This window comes from Pyrgilauda ruficollis, unplaced genomic scaffold, assembly GCF_017590135.1.
Source record: "Pyrgilauda ruficollis isolate IOZ18807 unplaced genomic scaffold, ASM1759013v1 scaffold18, whole genome shotgun sequence".
NCBI classification, from domain to species: domain Eukaryota; kingdom Metazoa; phylum Chordata; class Aves; order Passeriformes; family Passeridae; genus Pyrgilauda; species Pyrgilauda ruficollis.
The window spans coordinates 3,295,861-3,313,788 of NW_024516984.1; the positions used below are offsets into that span (position 1 = coordinate 3,295,861).

A 17,928-nucleotide genomic window follows, 5' to 3' on the forward strand; every position below is an offset into this window, starting at 1 on the left:
CTCAAACCTTCAGGCCTACAGCTTTAACTTCACCGAGTTCCACTACCTGCGGGACGGCGGATGGGGCAGCGATTCCTCGATGCCCGCAGCAGCCGCAGCTGGCAGCGCGCTCCGCGTCCCGCCGCAGGAAGCGGGGCCGCAGCTGCGGGGGCGTTTACGCGAGGAAGTGGTGGGACAGCAGCCACCCGGAGCCCTGCCCCAGCCCCGCACGGCTCCCACTGCACGAGGCAGAGCAGCCACGAGCTCAAGCCCCGCGGGACACGGCGGCCCCAGCGGCACGGCCGGGCCCCACCCTCACCTGCAGCGCGACCTCCGGACCCCCGACCCGCGGCGGCCACACCCGCGCAGCCGGACACGCCCCGCCCCGGGGCGCAGGCGCAGAGCTCCCGTGCGCGCTCCGGGCCCGGCCGCGCAATGTCCGGCCCGCGGCACGGCAGGATGCCCGGCCGGCCGGGCGGCCCTTGCCCTTGTGTGCCCCCGAGCCCGGGCAGGGCCGCGGGGCGGAGCGGCTCCTCCGCAGGCGGGGGGCGGTGCTGGCTGCGGCGATGGCGGCGCTCATGGCGGCGCTGGCGCGGCCCTTCCGCCGCGGCCACGCCGGCCTGGGGACAGCGCTCCGGCGAGAGGCGATGGGCGGCCCCTGCGGCCGGGGGCGGCTGGGGATTCAGGTAGCCAGGGTGCCGCTCGCTGCGGGAAGCGCGGCCGCTTCCAGGGACTACTTGGAATGCGCTGTCCGGGGGGGCTGGGGAGTCACCGAGCCTGGAGGTGTTTAAGGGAAGACTGGACGTGGCGCTTCGTGCCGTGCTGTGTTTGACGCGGTGGGGTTCGGTCATAGGTGGGACTTGGTGATCTCAGAGGCCTCTTCCAACCTCATTCACTCCGATTCCCGCGGGTGTGGCCGCCGCTCGCCCCCGCGGAGCCGCTCCGCCGGCATGAGGGAGGCGGGAGAACCGCGGGGCGTAGCGAGGGACTGGTTTGTTTGTTTGTTTGTTTGTGCGAAAACAGCCCTGGGCTCGTTTGAACAGTACGCATTTGATTTTTGCTTCAAAACTTGTGTTTGCTTCGTACTTACGGTTTATGTCCAGTCTGGTGCTCTGTTGGTGTTTTCAGGCGTAATCGTGAACTTCTGTTGAATATACTTCAAATCCTCGCTTTGTGAAGTGGTATTTTGTTTTATGAGGATTTTTTTAACATTTTTAAGGGTTTTATTGCTCAGAATCTGAAATATAACCCGTGATACAGATAAGAAAAACCTTTTTAAACTCAGAGTGGTCATTAATACCTATCTTATGATCCTACACAGGTGCTTAGAAAAAGCCTTCAGAGAGGAGTTGTGCTTTCAACAGGGTCCTTTTTGGTTTATGAAGCTCATAAGCTGATTTCTGGCTTTGCTGAGGTTCATGCAAGCTTCAAAGGTAATATTTTCAAATTTTGAAGCATTTTGGTTATTCTGATGTGAGACTTAAAATTTTTTGTACCAGAATTGTAGAAGAAAATTGTGTCATGCTTTTGATTTTTTCCATTAGGACTGCATGCAGTGTCAATTCATGACAGGATGCTTATGAATTGGTTATGGGTTATGTGGTAGCACTTCAACAAGTGATTATTTCAGGTATAACTGAAAGCAGATTAGTAGCTCATCCTGTCAGGGACAGAACACTTGCACAAGGTGGTTAATAACTAATTTGTTGCCCAATCTTTAATTACTCTTATTTACTCTTACTTTAACTCTTTTTGAAAAGATATGGGTCTGTTAGGAATGCAGACCAAAACTTAATCTATTTCTAGAAAATTTAGCTAGTTCAGGTTTTCAGTATGAATACTCTATGATTTCTGTTTAATCTAGTTGAGCAACACCAAGATGGCTCTTCTTGTAAAATTGAGAAATGTCTTCTATCTCTCTGACACTAAAAAGCGGGAAGCAAAGTCTTGCTTTACCTACTAGAAAACAATTTAACAAGTGGTAAAATGTTTTTTTGTATCCTTTGAGTAAGAATAGATTCACCGTGGGAAGGACAGTAACAATATCTTAAAAGGGGATATTGTTGCAGACTTAAAACTTGTCTGTCTAAATAAGGAATTTCAGAGTAAGCCTGGCTGAAAGGAGAATGAGCCTAAACTGAATGCGTGCTCACTGCATAGCTGAGGTAGTAGCCAGTTCAGGTCACCTGTTTCCCTGTGTCTTAAAAAGAGGAAGATCTTAGATGTTTATGCAGGTATAAATAAAAATTTTTGAATGGACAAGGAGCTGTTTCATGTGCAGAAGGAGTATCAGTGAGTAGATTTGAAATAGCTACTCTACACAATTAAGAAATAATAATGAGGAATAAAGAATTCATCATTTCTCATGAGGAACATAAATAAATAACACTGCTTAGTTGGTCTATTCAGTGCTCCCACGTGAATCTGACATTTACATTGCCAAGAAAAGCAATGCTAATGGGCTTTCTATACAAGATGTGTAATAAATATGGTGAAAATAAGGGTAAAATAGAAATACCTGAAAAATACTCTAAAGTAATAAAAGTATAATAATTTGCATAAAACACCTTGTGGGAAATGCATTCAGAAGTTTTGAGTTCTGAGCATTTAGTCATTAGATATGTTAGTAGTGTTCAGGTCAGCAAGCAAACCTACCTGTTTAGTGAAGATCACCATGAAGCTCATTTGGGATGCTAAAATTCAAAGTCCATATAAACCATTATCTTATCTTTGAAAAGGTTGAAAGAAGACATTTAGAGACAGCAAGGTTAAAAATTATCCAGAATGCATTGATTTGTATTCTAGGATCTTTTAAACTGAAGAGGAGGCTTCTGTGTTCAGCAGCCTTCAATGTTTTGCTTTTTCTGTCAAGAAAACTGTGCTGACTTTAAATATGGCTGCCATATTTAGTAGGTAATTTGAAAAAGGAAAACATGATTAATTTTTATGAAAGGGGTTAGAGCTTATGTTTTGACTTCTAAGTTTGGTCATGGACCCAGGAGTAATACCAAAGAGACCATAAGCATAGGTAAAAGGTCTGTAAAAAATTAGACAAGGCTTTTGACTTCAAAGATATCTTTTTAATGCTTTGATGTTGGCAGAAGAATAAACTTGAAGTTTGTCCTGCTTACAGAACAAACAGTTACATATAATTACCCATCTGCTTCCCTTTGGGTATTTTTCCTTCTAATTCTAATCGCAGAAGAATAAACTTGAAGTTTGTTCTGCTGTACAGTTACATACATCAACAAAATTACCCATCTGCTTCCCTTTGGGTAATTTTCCTTCTAATTCTAATCCTTCTAATTTTTCATACTATAATCCTCTATAGTGTGGTGTTTGATAATTCTGTTTCCTGTATGCTGTTCCAAGTACTATATTTATTTATATATTATTTGTCATTATATTAATCCAGTTGTGGAAATTATATTCCCCCCCCCACTCTTGTGTTTCAGAGTCTTTTCTAGAAAAATAAAGCATAAGAATAATGGTACTTAGTTCATAAACTGATATTCTAGAAAGTCAATTCTGATTTTAAAAATTATTTTTGCTTTTAGTATCTTGAACACACAGGAGTTTTGGTAGATTGTCTTTTTTGGGGTTGTATTTGGGAAAATCCTAAGGACTTCAGTTAGAAACCCCTTAAGCAATATTTTGTTTTGGCTTGTGAGTAAATAATGGGACCCACTCAAACTGCAGTAATGTTCTGGCTAAACTCTGGAACCATACTGAGAATGAACCATATTTTTTAAAGTTGTTTCATTGTTACTGTAAGATTTAAATTCTTTACATATCTCAACTCTGTACTGCACTTGCTCTCATCTATTTTTCATACTTTTCTTTCTTTTCTGCCATTTTCACAAGTTAAAAAATAACTTATTTCTAGTAGTCTGATGCACTGAGAAAGACACCTTGGGATGTTAAATCTGGCCATCAACCAAAGCTGTCATGCTGAAAGCTGTTGTAGCCTCACTGGAGAGGCACCAGTTGTCATCTTTGTTGTGCATTGTACATGTTGCTTACTCAATCTTGCTATGCTTGTAAGTTTGAAATGATGGCCTAAAAATGAGCTGCATCATTTTCAGCTAGGTTGTCTTGCTCTAGAATGTTTTGGTGATAATGTCTTAATTAACTATCATTTGTTCTTCTGTTTCCACAATTTTAATTCCTTCATAAGTGGAAGATGTGATAGAACAAGCAGACTACCTGTATGGGAGTGGAGAAACTGAAAAGCTGTATCGGTTGCTGGTTCAGCATAAAAACAGGTACTTCATTGCCTTGGGACATTACTGTGGCTTCTTTTTTGTGCTCTTCTGTATCAGTTTTTCAACTGATATTCTCATTGTGGAATGCTGGAGAACCTATTTTTCACCCTTATGTAAGTAGGAAATAAGGACTCATGATATTTTTCCTCCTAATGGAAAAATGAATAAAGAAAGAGCTGATAGTTGTAGGTGAGGGTTAACCCTCGTTTTTCAGTCATGGTTGTTTGTTTTATTATTCTCAGAATCCCTTAAAATACAGTGCAACATTCTGAAAGACTATAAAGTCTCTATTAAATTAGTAAGCCAGTGGTAGTTACCTAAAGTATAATGAAGTGTAAGCAGTGTTCCAAAGCAGTATGTTAACAAAATGAAACTTAAGATCCTTAAGCTTGAATGTAACGTACAATACACCATTTGATAAAATGATATCAATAAATACATAAATGTACAGGTTTATGTGCTGGTGGTATGGCTAATCTGTGTTTTTTTCACTGTGTTTTTTTCACTGTGTTTTTTTCACTGTGTTTTTTTCACTGTGTTTTTTTTCACTGTGTTTTTTTCACTGTGTTTTTTTCACTGTGTTTTTTTCATTGTGTTTTCTAGGAAGAATTTAATAATTTAAGTACAATTAGAGAAAAAAACAAGGCATAATAATTTAAGCATTCCAAGTAAACGTTAATGCAAATCAGCAGAGTGCTGGAAAAAATACCATCTAGCTAAGAAGAGAATACCTCTCCTTTTCCTTCTGCTGTTTTGAGTGGTACCATTGGGGTTTCTTAAATCTCTGTCTTTTTTTTGCAAAAACAAAAACCTTTCCTGCAGATGTGTTTGCTTTGCAGACCAGATTGGCAGAACAAAGGTATTGTCAAACAGTCTATAATAGTGGGCTTTCATTTGCTGTTTGTTACCTTGGAGTTTTACATAACATAGCATGATAGATGATTCACTATTGTCCTATCACCCACTTCAGATATACTTTAAAAGACTTCTTTTTTGCTTTGTTTCCCTGATGGCTTTAAAACATCTGTTTCTGTTCCTAACCAGTGATGATGCAGAGTTGTTATGGCGGCTGGCACGGTCATCACGGGATCTGGCTCAGCTCGGTAGTACTTCTGCAGAGGAGAAGAAACAACTGACATATGACTCCCTGGAGTATGCAAAAAAGGCTCTTGAAAAAAATGAATCAAATTTTGCAGCACACAAGGTGAGCCATGCAAAATAACTGAAATCTTGTTTGTTGATTTCTGCTTACAGAAAACAGAACAAATGCCATTGTGCTGTTTTAAGAACCTTCCGCGTAATTTAACTTTTCAGTTGAGAAAGAATGAGACTTCTAATTCTTCCTAAAGTTTTTGGAAGATCTGAGTTCAGACTTTTCCAGGTAAACTCCCTCTAGGGAAGCAGAAATATTCAGTGTGTGCAGGACCATGGAAAGAAGTGACTGATCAGGGTGATAACAGCTGATGTAATCAGCTCCTCCTGCCCCGATGTCACCTTAAAAATGTTGTACGTCCCAATTCAGCATGTCTTTTCTGGGCTCTGTAGAGTTTCACTGGAAATATTTCAGGCCCTGGCTGCCTTCTGCCCGTTTTTCTTTTTTTTTTTTTTTTCTTTTTGTGTGCTGCTTCTCACAGGCAAAGAGGTAGCAAAATGTAGTCATTTGCCTTGGTGTCTTGGATCAGGAGAGGACATTGATTCCCTTTACACATGTAGACCAGTAGCTTGCTCTGATGTTGATCGAGCTGTTCACAACAAATACTTACTGCTTTGCCAAAGCCTACCAGAACCCAGGCTAGCTCTGTACGCTCCGGTAGCCACGACAGGAGTGGGGAACAGCTGGGGACTGGGGTTTGCCCACAGCTGAACCTAAAGAGCTGCAAGCTCTACAGTGCACGGCAGGGACCAGAGGAAGCAGAAGGCTCTTTGTCTTGAGGTTCCACTGGTGGAGGGAGCGTTTATTCCAAGTGGAGGGAGTGGGACAAAAAGAGCACCTCACCCACCTATGCCAGGCGTTTATTTGCAGATACAAGTCATGGGCAGATACAAACAGCTAACCAATAGGGAATCCTCAGGGGAGGAGTGAGGGGATTACATAAACACTGTGGGACCAATCAGGATAGGGGGAGGAGAGGGGGAAGGTCAATGGGCCAATGGGGCATCCTGGATTAGGGGATTTCTAAGTGGGTGTTTCAATCAGGGATTGGCCCAGGGGGTGAGTGGCAGGGAACATTTAGGAAAAAAGGGCAGGGTTGCCTTGACAGGCAGGGAAGGGACTAGAACAAAGGGAGGGGAATAGCTCGAGGGACAGCTTTAAGGGAGGGTACAACTTAGGGGAAAACCAACTTGAGGAAAACGTGAGGGGATAACGGAATGAACCATTTAACAATAACTTAATGAAATAAACACAAACCGCAACACTGCTTGTGGCTGTTTGCGGTGGTGGCGGCTGTTCTGGTTGCAAGTTTTTTAAAATGTACTGTTAATATACTGTATTAAATGGGATTTTTTATTTGAATTACAGTGGTATGGAATTTGCCTCAGTGATGTTGGGGACTATGAAGGAATCAAGACTAAAATTGGAAATGCTATTATCATCAAAGAGCATTTCCAGGTAATGCAGTTTTTTGCATATGACAAGATTATTGTGTCCAGTATGTAGATTGTGTGACAGCTGGTAACTAATTTTTGGTGAAATATTAAAAGTATACTTCTGTTCAGACTTCCTAGTAGCACTGGGTTTGTTTTTTGGGTTACTGTGACACATGCTCCAGAAATGCCCCAGAAACACAGAGTATATTGTCTCCTGCAGTAAACTAAGTCACTTTAGAAGGGAGTCTTGAAATAGCTGAAGTGCTTTAGACACCTCTTAGGACTAGATCAGCTGTAACTGTGATAGTGAGAAATGGCAGTGTGGCTGTCCTTTTAACTGTGGATTATATAACAGTAAAGGACAAATACTGGAGAAGATGAAGCACTACTAATTTTGTATCACCAGAGATAATATCAAAATCTTAACATGCCAAGTCTCAAACGCAACATTTAATAACCTACTAAAGAGATGTGCTTATATATCTGTCAGTGTCATCAGACTTTTAGAGGTGAGCTAATTAAGTTGTGCACTGAACAAGTAGTGTGTTGCCTTGAAATTCTACACACCACCTGTCTGGTTTAATTAACAGTAGGATAACAAGTCTATTTTTAAATGTATTTTAATCCATGTGTCAGAATAACTTCTTTACATATTGTGGTTTTTTTCTTCCTGCACCAGAGAGCCATTGAACTGAATCCAAAAGATGCTACAACAATTCATCTTATAGGGATTTGGTAAGAATGTATTTTTAAACTAAAGTAAGCACATGGCACAGAAAAATGCAAGAGTATAAAATATCTTGCATTAATTACAGAACTGCTTGGAATAATTTAGAATGTACTTGTAATTCATGCAAGCACGAAAACATGTTGAACAGATATAGGACATAATGCTTTGAAAAAGTCTAGCTATTAATGCTTATGCAGTTGTACAAGATTAAAAATAATTGTTCATTTAATTTAATTGTATGGAACTGTTAAAAACTCCTTTTGCAGATGTTAAGTTTGCTTCATGGAATCCATAGTGGGCAGCAGTGATAGCAAGTAGTGGCTCATTTTTTTCTGGAATATGAATGGAGTCAAAACTCAGCACTGACTTTACACTGATGGCTGCAACTTAATACAGTCCCTGAAAAGCTATCAAAAATGAGATGTGTTCTGAAAATATTTTTGTTACTGTCTGTCAGGATACAGTATTTTAAAAGTTACATTAAATAAAGGGAGCTTATAAATGCATATGTATTAACCAGAAACCATTGAAATTTAATTTACTGCTCAGTGAAAATGATACTAAGAATTACTGTTACATAGCAGGCAAATGGACTGGAAATAGAACTTTCCATACTAACCAGGGTATTCTATGCAAGTGGTCTGATGGAAAGCAATATCATTTATGTGTTAGTGAGAGACTCCAGACAGCATTTTAGGTTATTTGTCTGAAAAGGCTAAAGGTGTTATGTTATTTTACTGGAGATCTCTGTTGTAAGATTGAGAGATTGGAAATAAAGAAAGGCAGTGTATTATCAGCTTTAAAAAATACTAAAACCCACAGAGAATTTTTCTATGGTTTTTTTGGATCCTGAGTATCAAAGAAAATGAGAATGATAAATGCTCCAAAGTTTTTTACTAGTTCAGAAACTTTGGCATCCACCATTCATTCCCACATGGTCTAACAATTGCAATAGTCCAGATTTTTAAGCAGAAGTATATGCTACCAACTGAATAAGCCTCAAAGTCCGCTTTGAGATAGGAAGCTTCTTCTGGAAAGTACTTCAGACATTCTTCCTAAGGAAAATTGGAAAATATTATCAGAAATGTTCATTAATACTGCTTTTGGCTCTAAAATATTCCCATGTTATATATTTCAATGTACTCATTACAGAATTCCAGAGCCATCTTGATCTGGCATTTAGTATCAGCTAGTTCTTGAGTATTTTTCTCTTTTCTTTTTCTAATCTGTTCTGGACTAAATCTTTATCTGATAAGGCACATCTAATGACAGAATTTCAACTCCAGCGGTGTATTCCATGTCTTGCCTGCCTCTCCTCCAAACATTTACAGTTACTAATTTTTCACCTCCTCTAGAATTCTCTCTTTTACACAGTGAATAACAATTGTAATCTCATTGTGGGAGGCTGCTAAAGTGAATATCATTGTTTAATGTTTGCACCCAGAATGTTCTGCGCACATGAAATGCTTCAATAAAAATGTTCAGTCTTTTCAGCACCAATAAGATAGGTGACTGATTGATCACCTGTGTTATTTAGTAGATAGAAAACCAGCATAGCATGGCTTAGCCTAGAGCACAGTGGTTTGATTCTTGAATTTATTTTCATTCTTATAGATCAGAGTCTCAGGAATGTACTGCAGATCTACTTTATATTAATAATTGAGAAAAGCAAGGTAGTGTTGAGGTAAGGCACTGATATTATTCAGTTGTGTTGCTTTTGCAAATACATTAGAACAAAATACACATAAATCATTAAAATCATTCAAGCTCAAAATCTGTCTCATGCTTAGTAATTGTCCCAGTGTTAGCTAACATAGTTAGTTCCCAGTAAAGCACACACCAAAACTTCTTTAGTAGCAGCTTCAGACATCTTGCTATTTTTGTTTACAGGTGTTAAGAACATGCTTATAGAACTTGCAGTGTGTCTGCAGTTTTGACTCTTGGAATCAACAATTACGACGTCCAGTTTTTATGTCCAACAACAATTCTGCGACTTTTGCTTGAAAACAAGTGAAATGTGAAGGGTAGATATAAATATTTCTTTTTCCTTCAGGTGTTACTCTTTTGCTGAGATGCCATGGTACCAAAGAAAAATAGCTGCAACACTGTTTGCCACACCACCAACTTCCACTTTCCAAGAGGTACAGTATGAAAATATTTCATAGATTGTTATTCCCCCCCCAAAGCTGATGATACATTTTGTACTTATTTTCCTGACAAAGCTGACCTCTGATTACAGAATAAGCGTGGAGTTATGGGTTTACAACTGTCAATAATAAAATGAGAACATGAGAGTGATAGGTATCTAAAAACATAAAAACCTTTAATTTTCTTCAGCTGTAGCACACACACACAGAATAGTGTAAATTATTTTGGTACTTTTTGCATGAGAAAATAATAAACTATATGTAACTTAGCTTGTACTTACTGTTGTGGTCTGTTGCAGATAACTATCTGTACTAGTCCAGTGCTGATGATTTATATGGTGGTGTTATGCCATGTACCTATTTGCTAGTTAATAGAATTTGTCCCCTTATATTAAATGCTAAAAGCAACAGCTCACTTTGTTACTTAAGATGAACAAATACCCTTTAATTCTCTGGCCACATATAGTGTGGGTTTTTTTCAATTGAAAGTACTTTTGTTCCTCTTTCCTGTGAAGATTCCTGCTGTCATACACCCTAAAACATACTATCCAGATGTTAATCCTTTGAAATAGTGTGTCTAAACCAGTGTGCATCTTATTTAAACACCCGTACATATATAGAAGCTTGACAATTAAATTGGTAATAGAAACGTTTGGTGCAGCTGTTCTAATCTTTGTTTGTTTGGAACATGCAGGTGGAGTGGCGTGGTGGGGGGGGGGGGGGGGGGGGGGGGGGGGGGGCAGGCTGCTTGCTGTTACACAGAAAACAAAAAATTAAGAGCTGTTCGAAAAATAAATAAAACTCTTTAATGGAATGTCAAGCTTGTAAGTTTTCCTGAAAAACCACTCTCAGAAGAATAGAAAGTGTCAGCCAGGATTTCAAATGCTGCCAGAATAATGCCAGTCCCAGTATTCAGTTCTGTAGCACTTAAACTCGCTGAAGAAGCAAACTTGTACTGGTAAGATTTCTGCAGTTGCAATACAAATACTGTTTTATAGATAAACCCATACTTTCAAGTTCTGTGAGAGCTTTTTCCCTCCCCCTCCTACCATTAGGGAGAGGTAGGTATGGACTGAAATTTTCTATGTGCTGGATGGGAAGCTTATTGAAAATGTGTGGATATCATCGATGTTTAGCCTTATGTAAAAGAGGTTATGGACTGGTGCTGTGTGGAAGTCAGTTCTCTCTCAAATATTTATTAATTACCTAAATCATAAGATTTTTATTCATCTATTAAATTTATGCATGAGAAATAGATGGGGAAAACTGCAGATGTGCTGGATAATACAAACAAAATTCAAAATTTATCTTGACAAGTTGAATTGGAAAAACAGTCAAACAATCCAGTCCAATCCTATTTGTTCCTATCAAACAATTCAGTTTGATAGGAACAAATAGGAGGTACTACACTTACGGAAAAAGTGGTAGGGGGATAGTGGGGTAAGTACTAGTTCTTTTGAGATGATGTCACATCTAATTGGACATCAGTAGCATGCTGAATTAACAAAAATAATATCATGGACGGGAATTCCTTTTTCAGATATGTGCATAAGACTTTTGCTTGATTATTGTGTTGAGTTTATTCTCCACTTTAAAGAATACAACTTTGTCTTTTACAGGCTCTTCGTTACTTCCACATGGCAGAAGAAGGTAAAACCTGTGGCTCATTTGCACTGAAAAATATCTTTTAGGATTGATGACTTCCAGTAAACCTCTAGCTGTCAGTATTACCTTAGTATAAATGCAGCCACCAAACCCAAAACAGTATATGATCAGGTGATGAATGTGTTGTGCCAGTCAGCACAGAGCTGTTGCATTGCAACATTTTGTCAGTATGTTGCACATCTAGTATACATCACTTACAGTGTAACATGAAGACGTTGACAGAGTAAATACTAAAGTGAAATTTATACCTTCCTGAGAATGAAGTACTCTTCCCTAAGGAATTCAACAGGAGTGCAGGGAAGCAGAATAAATAAAAAGGGAATTCTGTGTTATTTTTTCAGAATTTTTTTAGAGTTTGATAGTCCTCTGTATTCTAAACAGAAAACAGAAAAAGCAGAGTTTTTATTATTTCAGAAGGTATTACGCCAATCTGACAGTTAAACTGTACACATGATATAAAATAAAAGATGAATGTGTTATTTCTCCAGGAGTGAAGCCATAAGCAAAATTCACTAGCTGAAAGATAAAGGAAGACAAGGGAAGACAGTGTTCTATGAAAGATTTTACATAGTTAAATTATTGAAGATTAGAGGAAAGGCTCATAGTGTGTCTTCCTGAGTGTCAGGTAATGCAGCTGTGAACTTGAACAGTGAACTTCATCTCATAATTTGCCTCCAAAACACCTCCATATGTTTCGAAACCTGACTTTAAGTCCAGCAGTAGAGAAAGCCTGTGCTGTAAGTATGAACAGCAGGCAAGATTCGTCTTTAATAATGAATGATGCTTTATAAAAGCAAGGTTTAAATCTCTCCTGAAAAAAATGTTCACTGTGGATGCAAATAGTTTTGTTTTCTTCTGTGCAGCAAAAATTAAGCTGGTATCTGTATGTGCTAGAAAATGTGCCCTATTTTCCCTTGCCTATACATGCTAAGCTGGTTGCATTGCCTGTCGTGCCTACTAGGTCCAGAAAAACCCAAAACCTGAAAGCAAAGCTGTTGTGCATTAAGCTCACTGCTTTGCTCTTTGTGAGGAATCTAGTGTCATTTAGTATATTAACTAGCAAGCTGCTCATTAATACAATTGTTTATGAGAAAAAAAAAATCTAGCAAGTGAAAGTTTTACATTTGCTTCCTTCTGATCCAAAGGCAAACCATGTTTTCTAAAACAAGTATCAAAGTAAAGTATAGTATGCTACTAATTCTCATATAAAGCTTTTCTCCTGTCTCTATGCAGCTGATCCAAATTTCTACAGCAAAAATTTGCTCTTTTTGGGGAAAACATACTTGAAGTTAAACAATAAGAAGATGGCTCTTCTGTGGTTAAGCAAAGCAAAGGAGTATCCTGCACAGACAGAGGAGGACAAACAGGTAAGAAGTTAAGAACTGTGATCATATATCGTATGTTATATGTTATCATATATATCATATAACAATCATAGATTGTATCCAACATGCATGACATCATCGCAGTGGAATGTTTTATAAAATTAACTCAGGGCAGCTTACAGTTCAGCACTGTTAACTCAGAATCACATACAAAAAATTGTAGTATGCTACTAGCCACCTCTGGAAATTTTAGTTGGAAATACTCTGTTTTATTCATTGCAGAGAACTGTTATCCTTTCTTCTTCATGGTAGTTCCATAGTGCCAACAACGACCTTAGTTGTGTTTCTGAAGTTCACACAGGCACCTCACTAGTCTGTTTCTGTGTGAACACAGAATCACCTTTCATATGCCTGGAATGGGTAAGGTAGGAATTACATTTTGGAATAGCTCACAATCATGTGAACACAAGGAAGAAAAAAACCCCAGATGTACCAAAACCTTAACACTGCAGTCCTTTCCAGGCCCCTAGGGAGAGATTCAGATGATCTGAATAAGACAAATTAAGGTAATGTATCTTTGACAGCAAATCCCCAGTGCTAGATGTCATGAGTCACTTAATGACCCTTTGAAACTATGCAGGATTCTGGTTTGGAGGGTAGGCATCTGTTTCCTACCTAAACATTCAAAGTACTTCCAAGAGAGGTAATCCATTAGACTTGTTCATACGTGATGATGCATTCAGTATAAACCAGAGCAATTGCAGTTACCTTTCAAAAACAATACTGTTAGCATCAGGACTAACAAAGCCTCATTTCCATTTTATTTTTTTATGGTTGATTGACTTCTATTTCATTTAGCATTAAGCTGCAGTTGAGATGCACATTCTGAATGTCCATACAACACTCTGACTGTCCAATGTAAGAAATACTTCGGTAGGATTTTGCATTTCATACCTCAGAAAAAACACTACCAAACAGTGTTTCAGAACCCTCTGTAGATTTGATAGTAAGCCTTGTCAAACTGTTTCTTCCAAAAATGAGTTCCTTTAGTGATATCTTTCAGTGGAAGTACAAGTCTTACATTCCTCCAATGCCTTTCACAATATTTCAGAATTTATTAGCCTAAAGGAGTAGTGGTCTCAGGTGTGTAAGGAACTGGTCAGTTCTTCTAACAGTTACTAGTAGCCGGAGGCACACACGAAACCAGTGATCCAAGAAACTTGTCTTACTTTTTGAATTGTTCCTAAAGAATAGTCAGGAGTGAATTTTGTGCAGTAGCCAAGTTGTTAAACCACTGATCTGCTTCAGCTACTTGTGGCTTTCTGGTACAGACATCTATTTACTAATCTCTTAGAAGGGTGCAGAGCTGCTGAACTGAGAAAGGCAGCATTCTCTCCATTCTCTGTGTGAATGTGTAAAATGCAAAATTCATTGGGAATTAGACTTGATAGTCCACTATGAAGGAAACTGGCCTGTGCAAAGACATTTGAATTCTTGTCTTAGCATAACTAGGTTTTTTGAACATTTGTTCTGCAGATACTCAGAGGTATCTGGCTTACACTGTCTGCATGGCTTGCTATGTCATTACCATTGTTGGGTTGGAGGTTTTTTTGTGGTTTGAGGAGAGAGGAGAGATGTTGAGATTTTTTTGCTGTTCGATTTGTTGTTGGGTGTTTTAATATGAATGTTAAGAGATCATATTAAAATTTTATTAGATTTTAACCAGAAACCTTAGGCAAACAGAGCCTCAGAAATGGTCTCACTTCTTAGTCACTGTCTGGAGTGTTGAAATCCCTAGGTTGGTTGGGTATGGTCAGAGGTAGGACAACTTCCTGCAAGCTCCTATTGTACTGCAGCAAATCAAGAACTAGTATCTGTATTCAACACAAAGAAACTTCATTTATGTAGTAAGTGAATGACACTGAAGACACTGGCTTAAGTGTTTTATTCCTATTCATATTTCACGTATTGAACATCCTGAACTACAGAAGAAAAATTACTCATCCTAGGACTGTTCTGAATTTACACAACTGCAGGGAAATATTTGGCTGCTTGTGAGGGAAGTTTTGCTAGTAGAGTCTGTAACTACCTGGGACTGTTACTTTACATTTATTTCTTTCAGGTACAGAAAGAAGCTTTGGAGCTGCTTAATTCTATATAAGAAGAAACAAGATAATGGAAATTCAGTGGCTCAGGTTTGAGCAGCATAGGAAAAAGGCCCCAAATACTACTTCAGTTTACTGAAGCTGTTACTATAAGTACAGCTCAGACCTTCTGTCTCCCTCTCATTTCTATTAAAATCTGAACTGGAAGATCTGTTTCATTATGTGATCCTGTCTGTCCATTTACATTGGAATGAAGGGGGTTTCATTCACAAGCAGGGTCTATAGTTAGACAGAAAAGGCTGGGAGAGTAATAGTCTGGATTTTTAATTAAGTTTTTTCCACTTCTAAACTACAAGTTATTTATGAGGAATAATAAGAAACATGACTAGCATAAGTTTAAAGAAAGGAGGGACAGGGTTAAACGACATAATTAAAATCCTGCAGTTTTTTCTACAGTGTTTTCTTGTGAAGTTCAGTGGCCTTTAAGAGTAATAGATGCTCCTACAGATTTATCATTAAGGCTGCACCATCTGAATTCCAATTCTCTTAAATGCTAGTGTTTGACTTTGCAGAATGTGTAGTGGTTTAAAATAAAAAATGAAGGAAAAAAGAGCAAGTAGGGAACATCTAAGAAAATCCCTTTATGGGTGATGTCAGCATGGGCAGTGAGAAGCGTTGTGATGATTTAGTGGCTGTAAACGTTTGCTGGGCACACACGCTTTACCCTAGACTGTAACAACAGGAGGAATACACGCTCCCAGTACATTAGAAAGGAACTTCCTTGTGGAAGGATATGAACTTCTGTTTGTACACATAAAAATTTCTTCTTGGTACTTCTACTATGTTGGCAGGAATTTTCACCAGAAATACAAAGTAATCTTAGGTGTCCAGCCAAACTATATTCCAGTTACCCAAGAGAAAAAATGGACCAAAGAATGAAGAAATAGTAGGCAATACCAACATGTGGTATTCTCAGTAGAACAGCCTAGAAAAAAAATTGACTAGAAAATACCTAGAGTTTGCTTTACTAGAAAAGGGTATTGCAATTCAAGGAGGAAGATGAAGAACAGCATAAAGTGTTAGACTGGCAACAAAGCCTGAGCTAAGTCAGTAAAAATTCACAGTTGAGAGAGAATCTGGGGCTTGAATTAAAGCCTGATGCCACAAAACGGTACTTAAAACAGGATTTTCTCAACTACCATAAAGTAATTAAATTTTTCTATTAGCAAAGCAACATAATGGAGTCCTCTATGTTACAGTGTCTCAGGGTGGGTGAGAGAAATTCTCTCTCAGAGTGTTTGAGAGAATTTTCTGCATTCATATTCCACAAAAACATCTGCACCGTCGCTTGTAGTAGCTTTGTGGCAGAGGCATCTTTACTTAGGTGCCTTTTCTGCTGCTACACAAAGGAAGAATAGCCAAAGTAATAGCTGTGAAGTGTGTAGTGAAAAGCAGCTGAGTTGCAGGAAGAAAGGAAACAACAAAACCCATCAACTATACAACAGCTTAAAGTAGTATTACCTCCCTGGTTCCCTGGTCTGATCTCCAACCATTGCTGCCTTACTTACTCCCCCAAGTATAGGTGAAGTATGAGAAATTCAAGTGGGAAAAGAAAAAATTACAAGTCTTACTGGAATTCCCAGAAAATTCAAGTACTGTACACAGAAGCACAGAGGTATATTATTTTGCTTTCTTTTCCTCCAGAGCCATTCTTTCAGTCAGGCTCTTGACATCAATTCACAGATCATACACATGGACAAAAAGCTACTGGATTTGGTTTTTTCATGCTTACTAATCCTTACCCCCAGGAAAAACCACTGCAGGTATGAGACAGCTGAAGTTACCAAAACAATAAAACAACTACATTCTTGTGGTGTGCTGTCTTTTTTATTTCATTCAGTTACTCACAGATTCACAAAATTCAGCAGTTGGTAGTGGGTCACCAAGTCATTCATTAGTGCAAATTCATTAACTGTGACATTTAGCCCTCCTTGTCTTTTAGGCAAGTGACACACACACTCCTGGTGCCTGGCCTTTGACCTTCTTGGTTTGTCTTCTTAAACTTCCTCCATTCTAACCAGCATAAGTGATAATTTATGTGGATTTGCACTTCAAATGAATTTAGTGCTATATAAAAATGGTTTTGCAAAAGATATTTGGTGGTGTATGAAAAACCCTCAAAGTGGTGGAAATTTTTGAAGCTCTTACAGAAAAGTTCATGTAAGACAGCAGTCTGTTTGAGCCCGCTGCACCACTGCTGTGACCAGAGCTCTGTACAGCTACAGCTCCAGGGTGTAAGCTGTGCATATTGAATACAAAGCCTTAAGACAACCTAATATGTAGAAAAATAAACTTTTGGCAGAATTCAGCTGCTGCATTGGAAAGATACATGAACAGATATAGCTGGTTTTTTCTGCATGTACACTTTTAACAGTGCAATATGATATGTTAACACAAGTGTGTTGAATCGTATTCTAAAATTATTTTCATGTGTGTACAAAATTCTGTGTAATTTAAATGTAATGGAATTTACAGGTAATATTTAAAGCATATTACAAATGGTGATTTAAAACACATTTTTACTCTACAATAAGGAAGCACAGTTTGCTAGAAGTAGCATTTAATATAATTCACATGAAGAAGGTGTTAAATTTTAGTATTTTTTAAACGTGTTTTTGCAGTTCAGCAAATATATGCCAATAAAATGCCAATAAAACTAATTTTAAAATGTTTTTATATTATTGTGCACTTAGGACAAACCTGATCTACATAAAAGGATGACAGGTTTTAGATGTACTTTATTCAAATACATCTAAATTTCAGTAATAATTTTAGAGAAATTAGAGTATTTAATACTAAATAATATTTTTATCTGTGCAAAGCCTAAGTAACTTTCATTTTATTTGAGTTTACTAGATCCAGTATCTGAAACTGAACAAGAACACAGAAAGCAGTAAAATTCACATTACCTTTTGTATACCCTTATAGCTCAGTTTACATTAATATAACTCTACAAAGTTATAAAAAGGACATCACAGATTGAAAAGGGAAACCAAACAAAACAAAACCAAATTAAAAAAAAAAAAAAGCCTGCAAGACACCAGACCAAGAAGAGAATGGGTA

At 38.5% G+C, this 17,928-nt stretch overlaps 2 protein-coding genes across 4 annotated transcripts in view; one reads left to right on the forward strand and one right to left on the reverse strand.

Annotated features, from left to right (window-relative positions):
* The window catches only part of CPNE3 (copine 3), a 29,069-nt gene extending 28,670 nt beyond the window's left edge, over nucleotides 1-399 (reverse strand). The window contains exon 1 of one of the 2 annotated variants that reach the window (XM_041464349.1): nucleotides 299-399. The gene's annotated coding sequence lies outside the window, so the exon portion shown is untranslated. Of the gene's footprint in view, nucleotides 1-46 lie in introns of both variants that reach the window. The other variant, XM_041464350.1, reaches the window with a different exon arrangement.
* RMDN1 (regulator of microtubule dynamics 1) lies at nucleotides 394-15,020 on the forward strand. Of its 2 annotated transcripts, XM_041464353.1 has the most exons (10): nucleotides 394-665; nucleotides 1,301-1,412; nucleotides 4,157-4,244; nucleotides 5,289-5,448; nucleotides 6,766-6,855; nucleotides 7,513-7,568; nucleotides 9,617-9,704; nucleotides 11,330-11,360; nucleotides 12,609-12,742; nucleotides 14,823-15,020. In XM_041464353.1, the coding sequence occupies exons 1-10, from the start codon at nucleotides 546-548 to the stop codon at nucleotides 14,859-14,861; spliced, it is 918 nt and encodes a 305-aa protein (XP_041320287.1). In that variant the 5' UTR covers nucleotides 394-545; the 3' UTR covers nucleotides 14,862-15,020. The 2 variants fall into 2 exon arrangements, with proteins under 2 accessions (XP_041320287.1, XP_041320288.1); XM_041464354.1 differs by lacking the exon at nucleotides 6,766-6,855.
* Nucleotides 15,021-17,928: the final 2,908 nt, after the last annotated feature.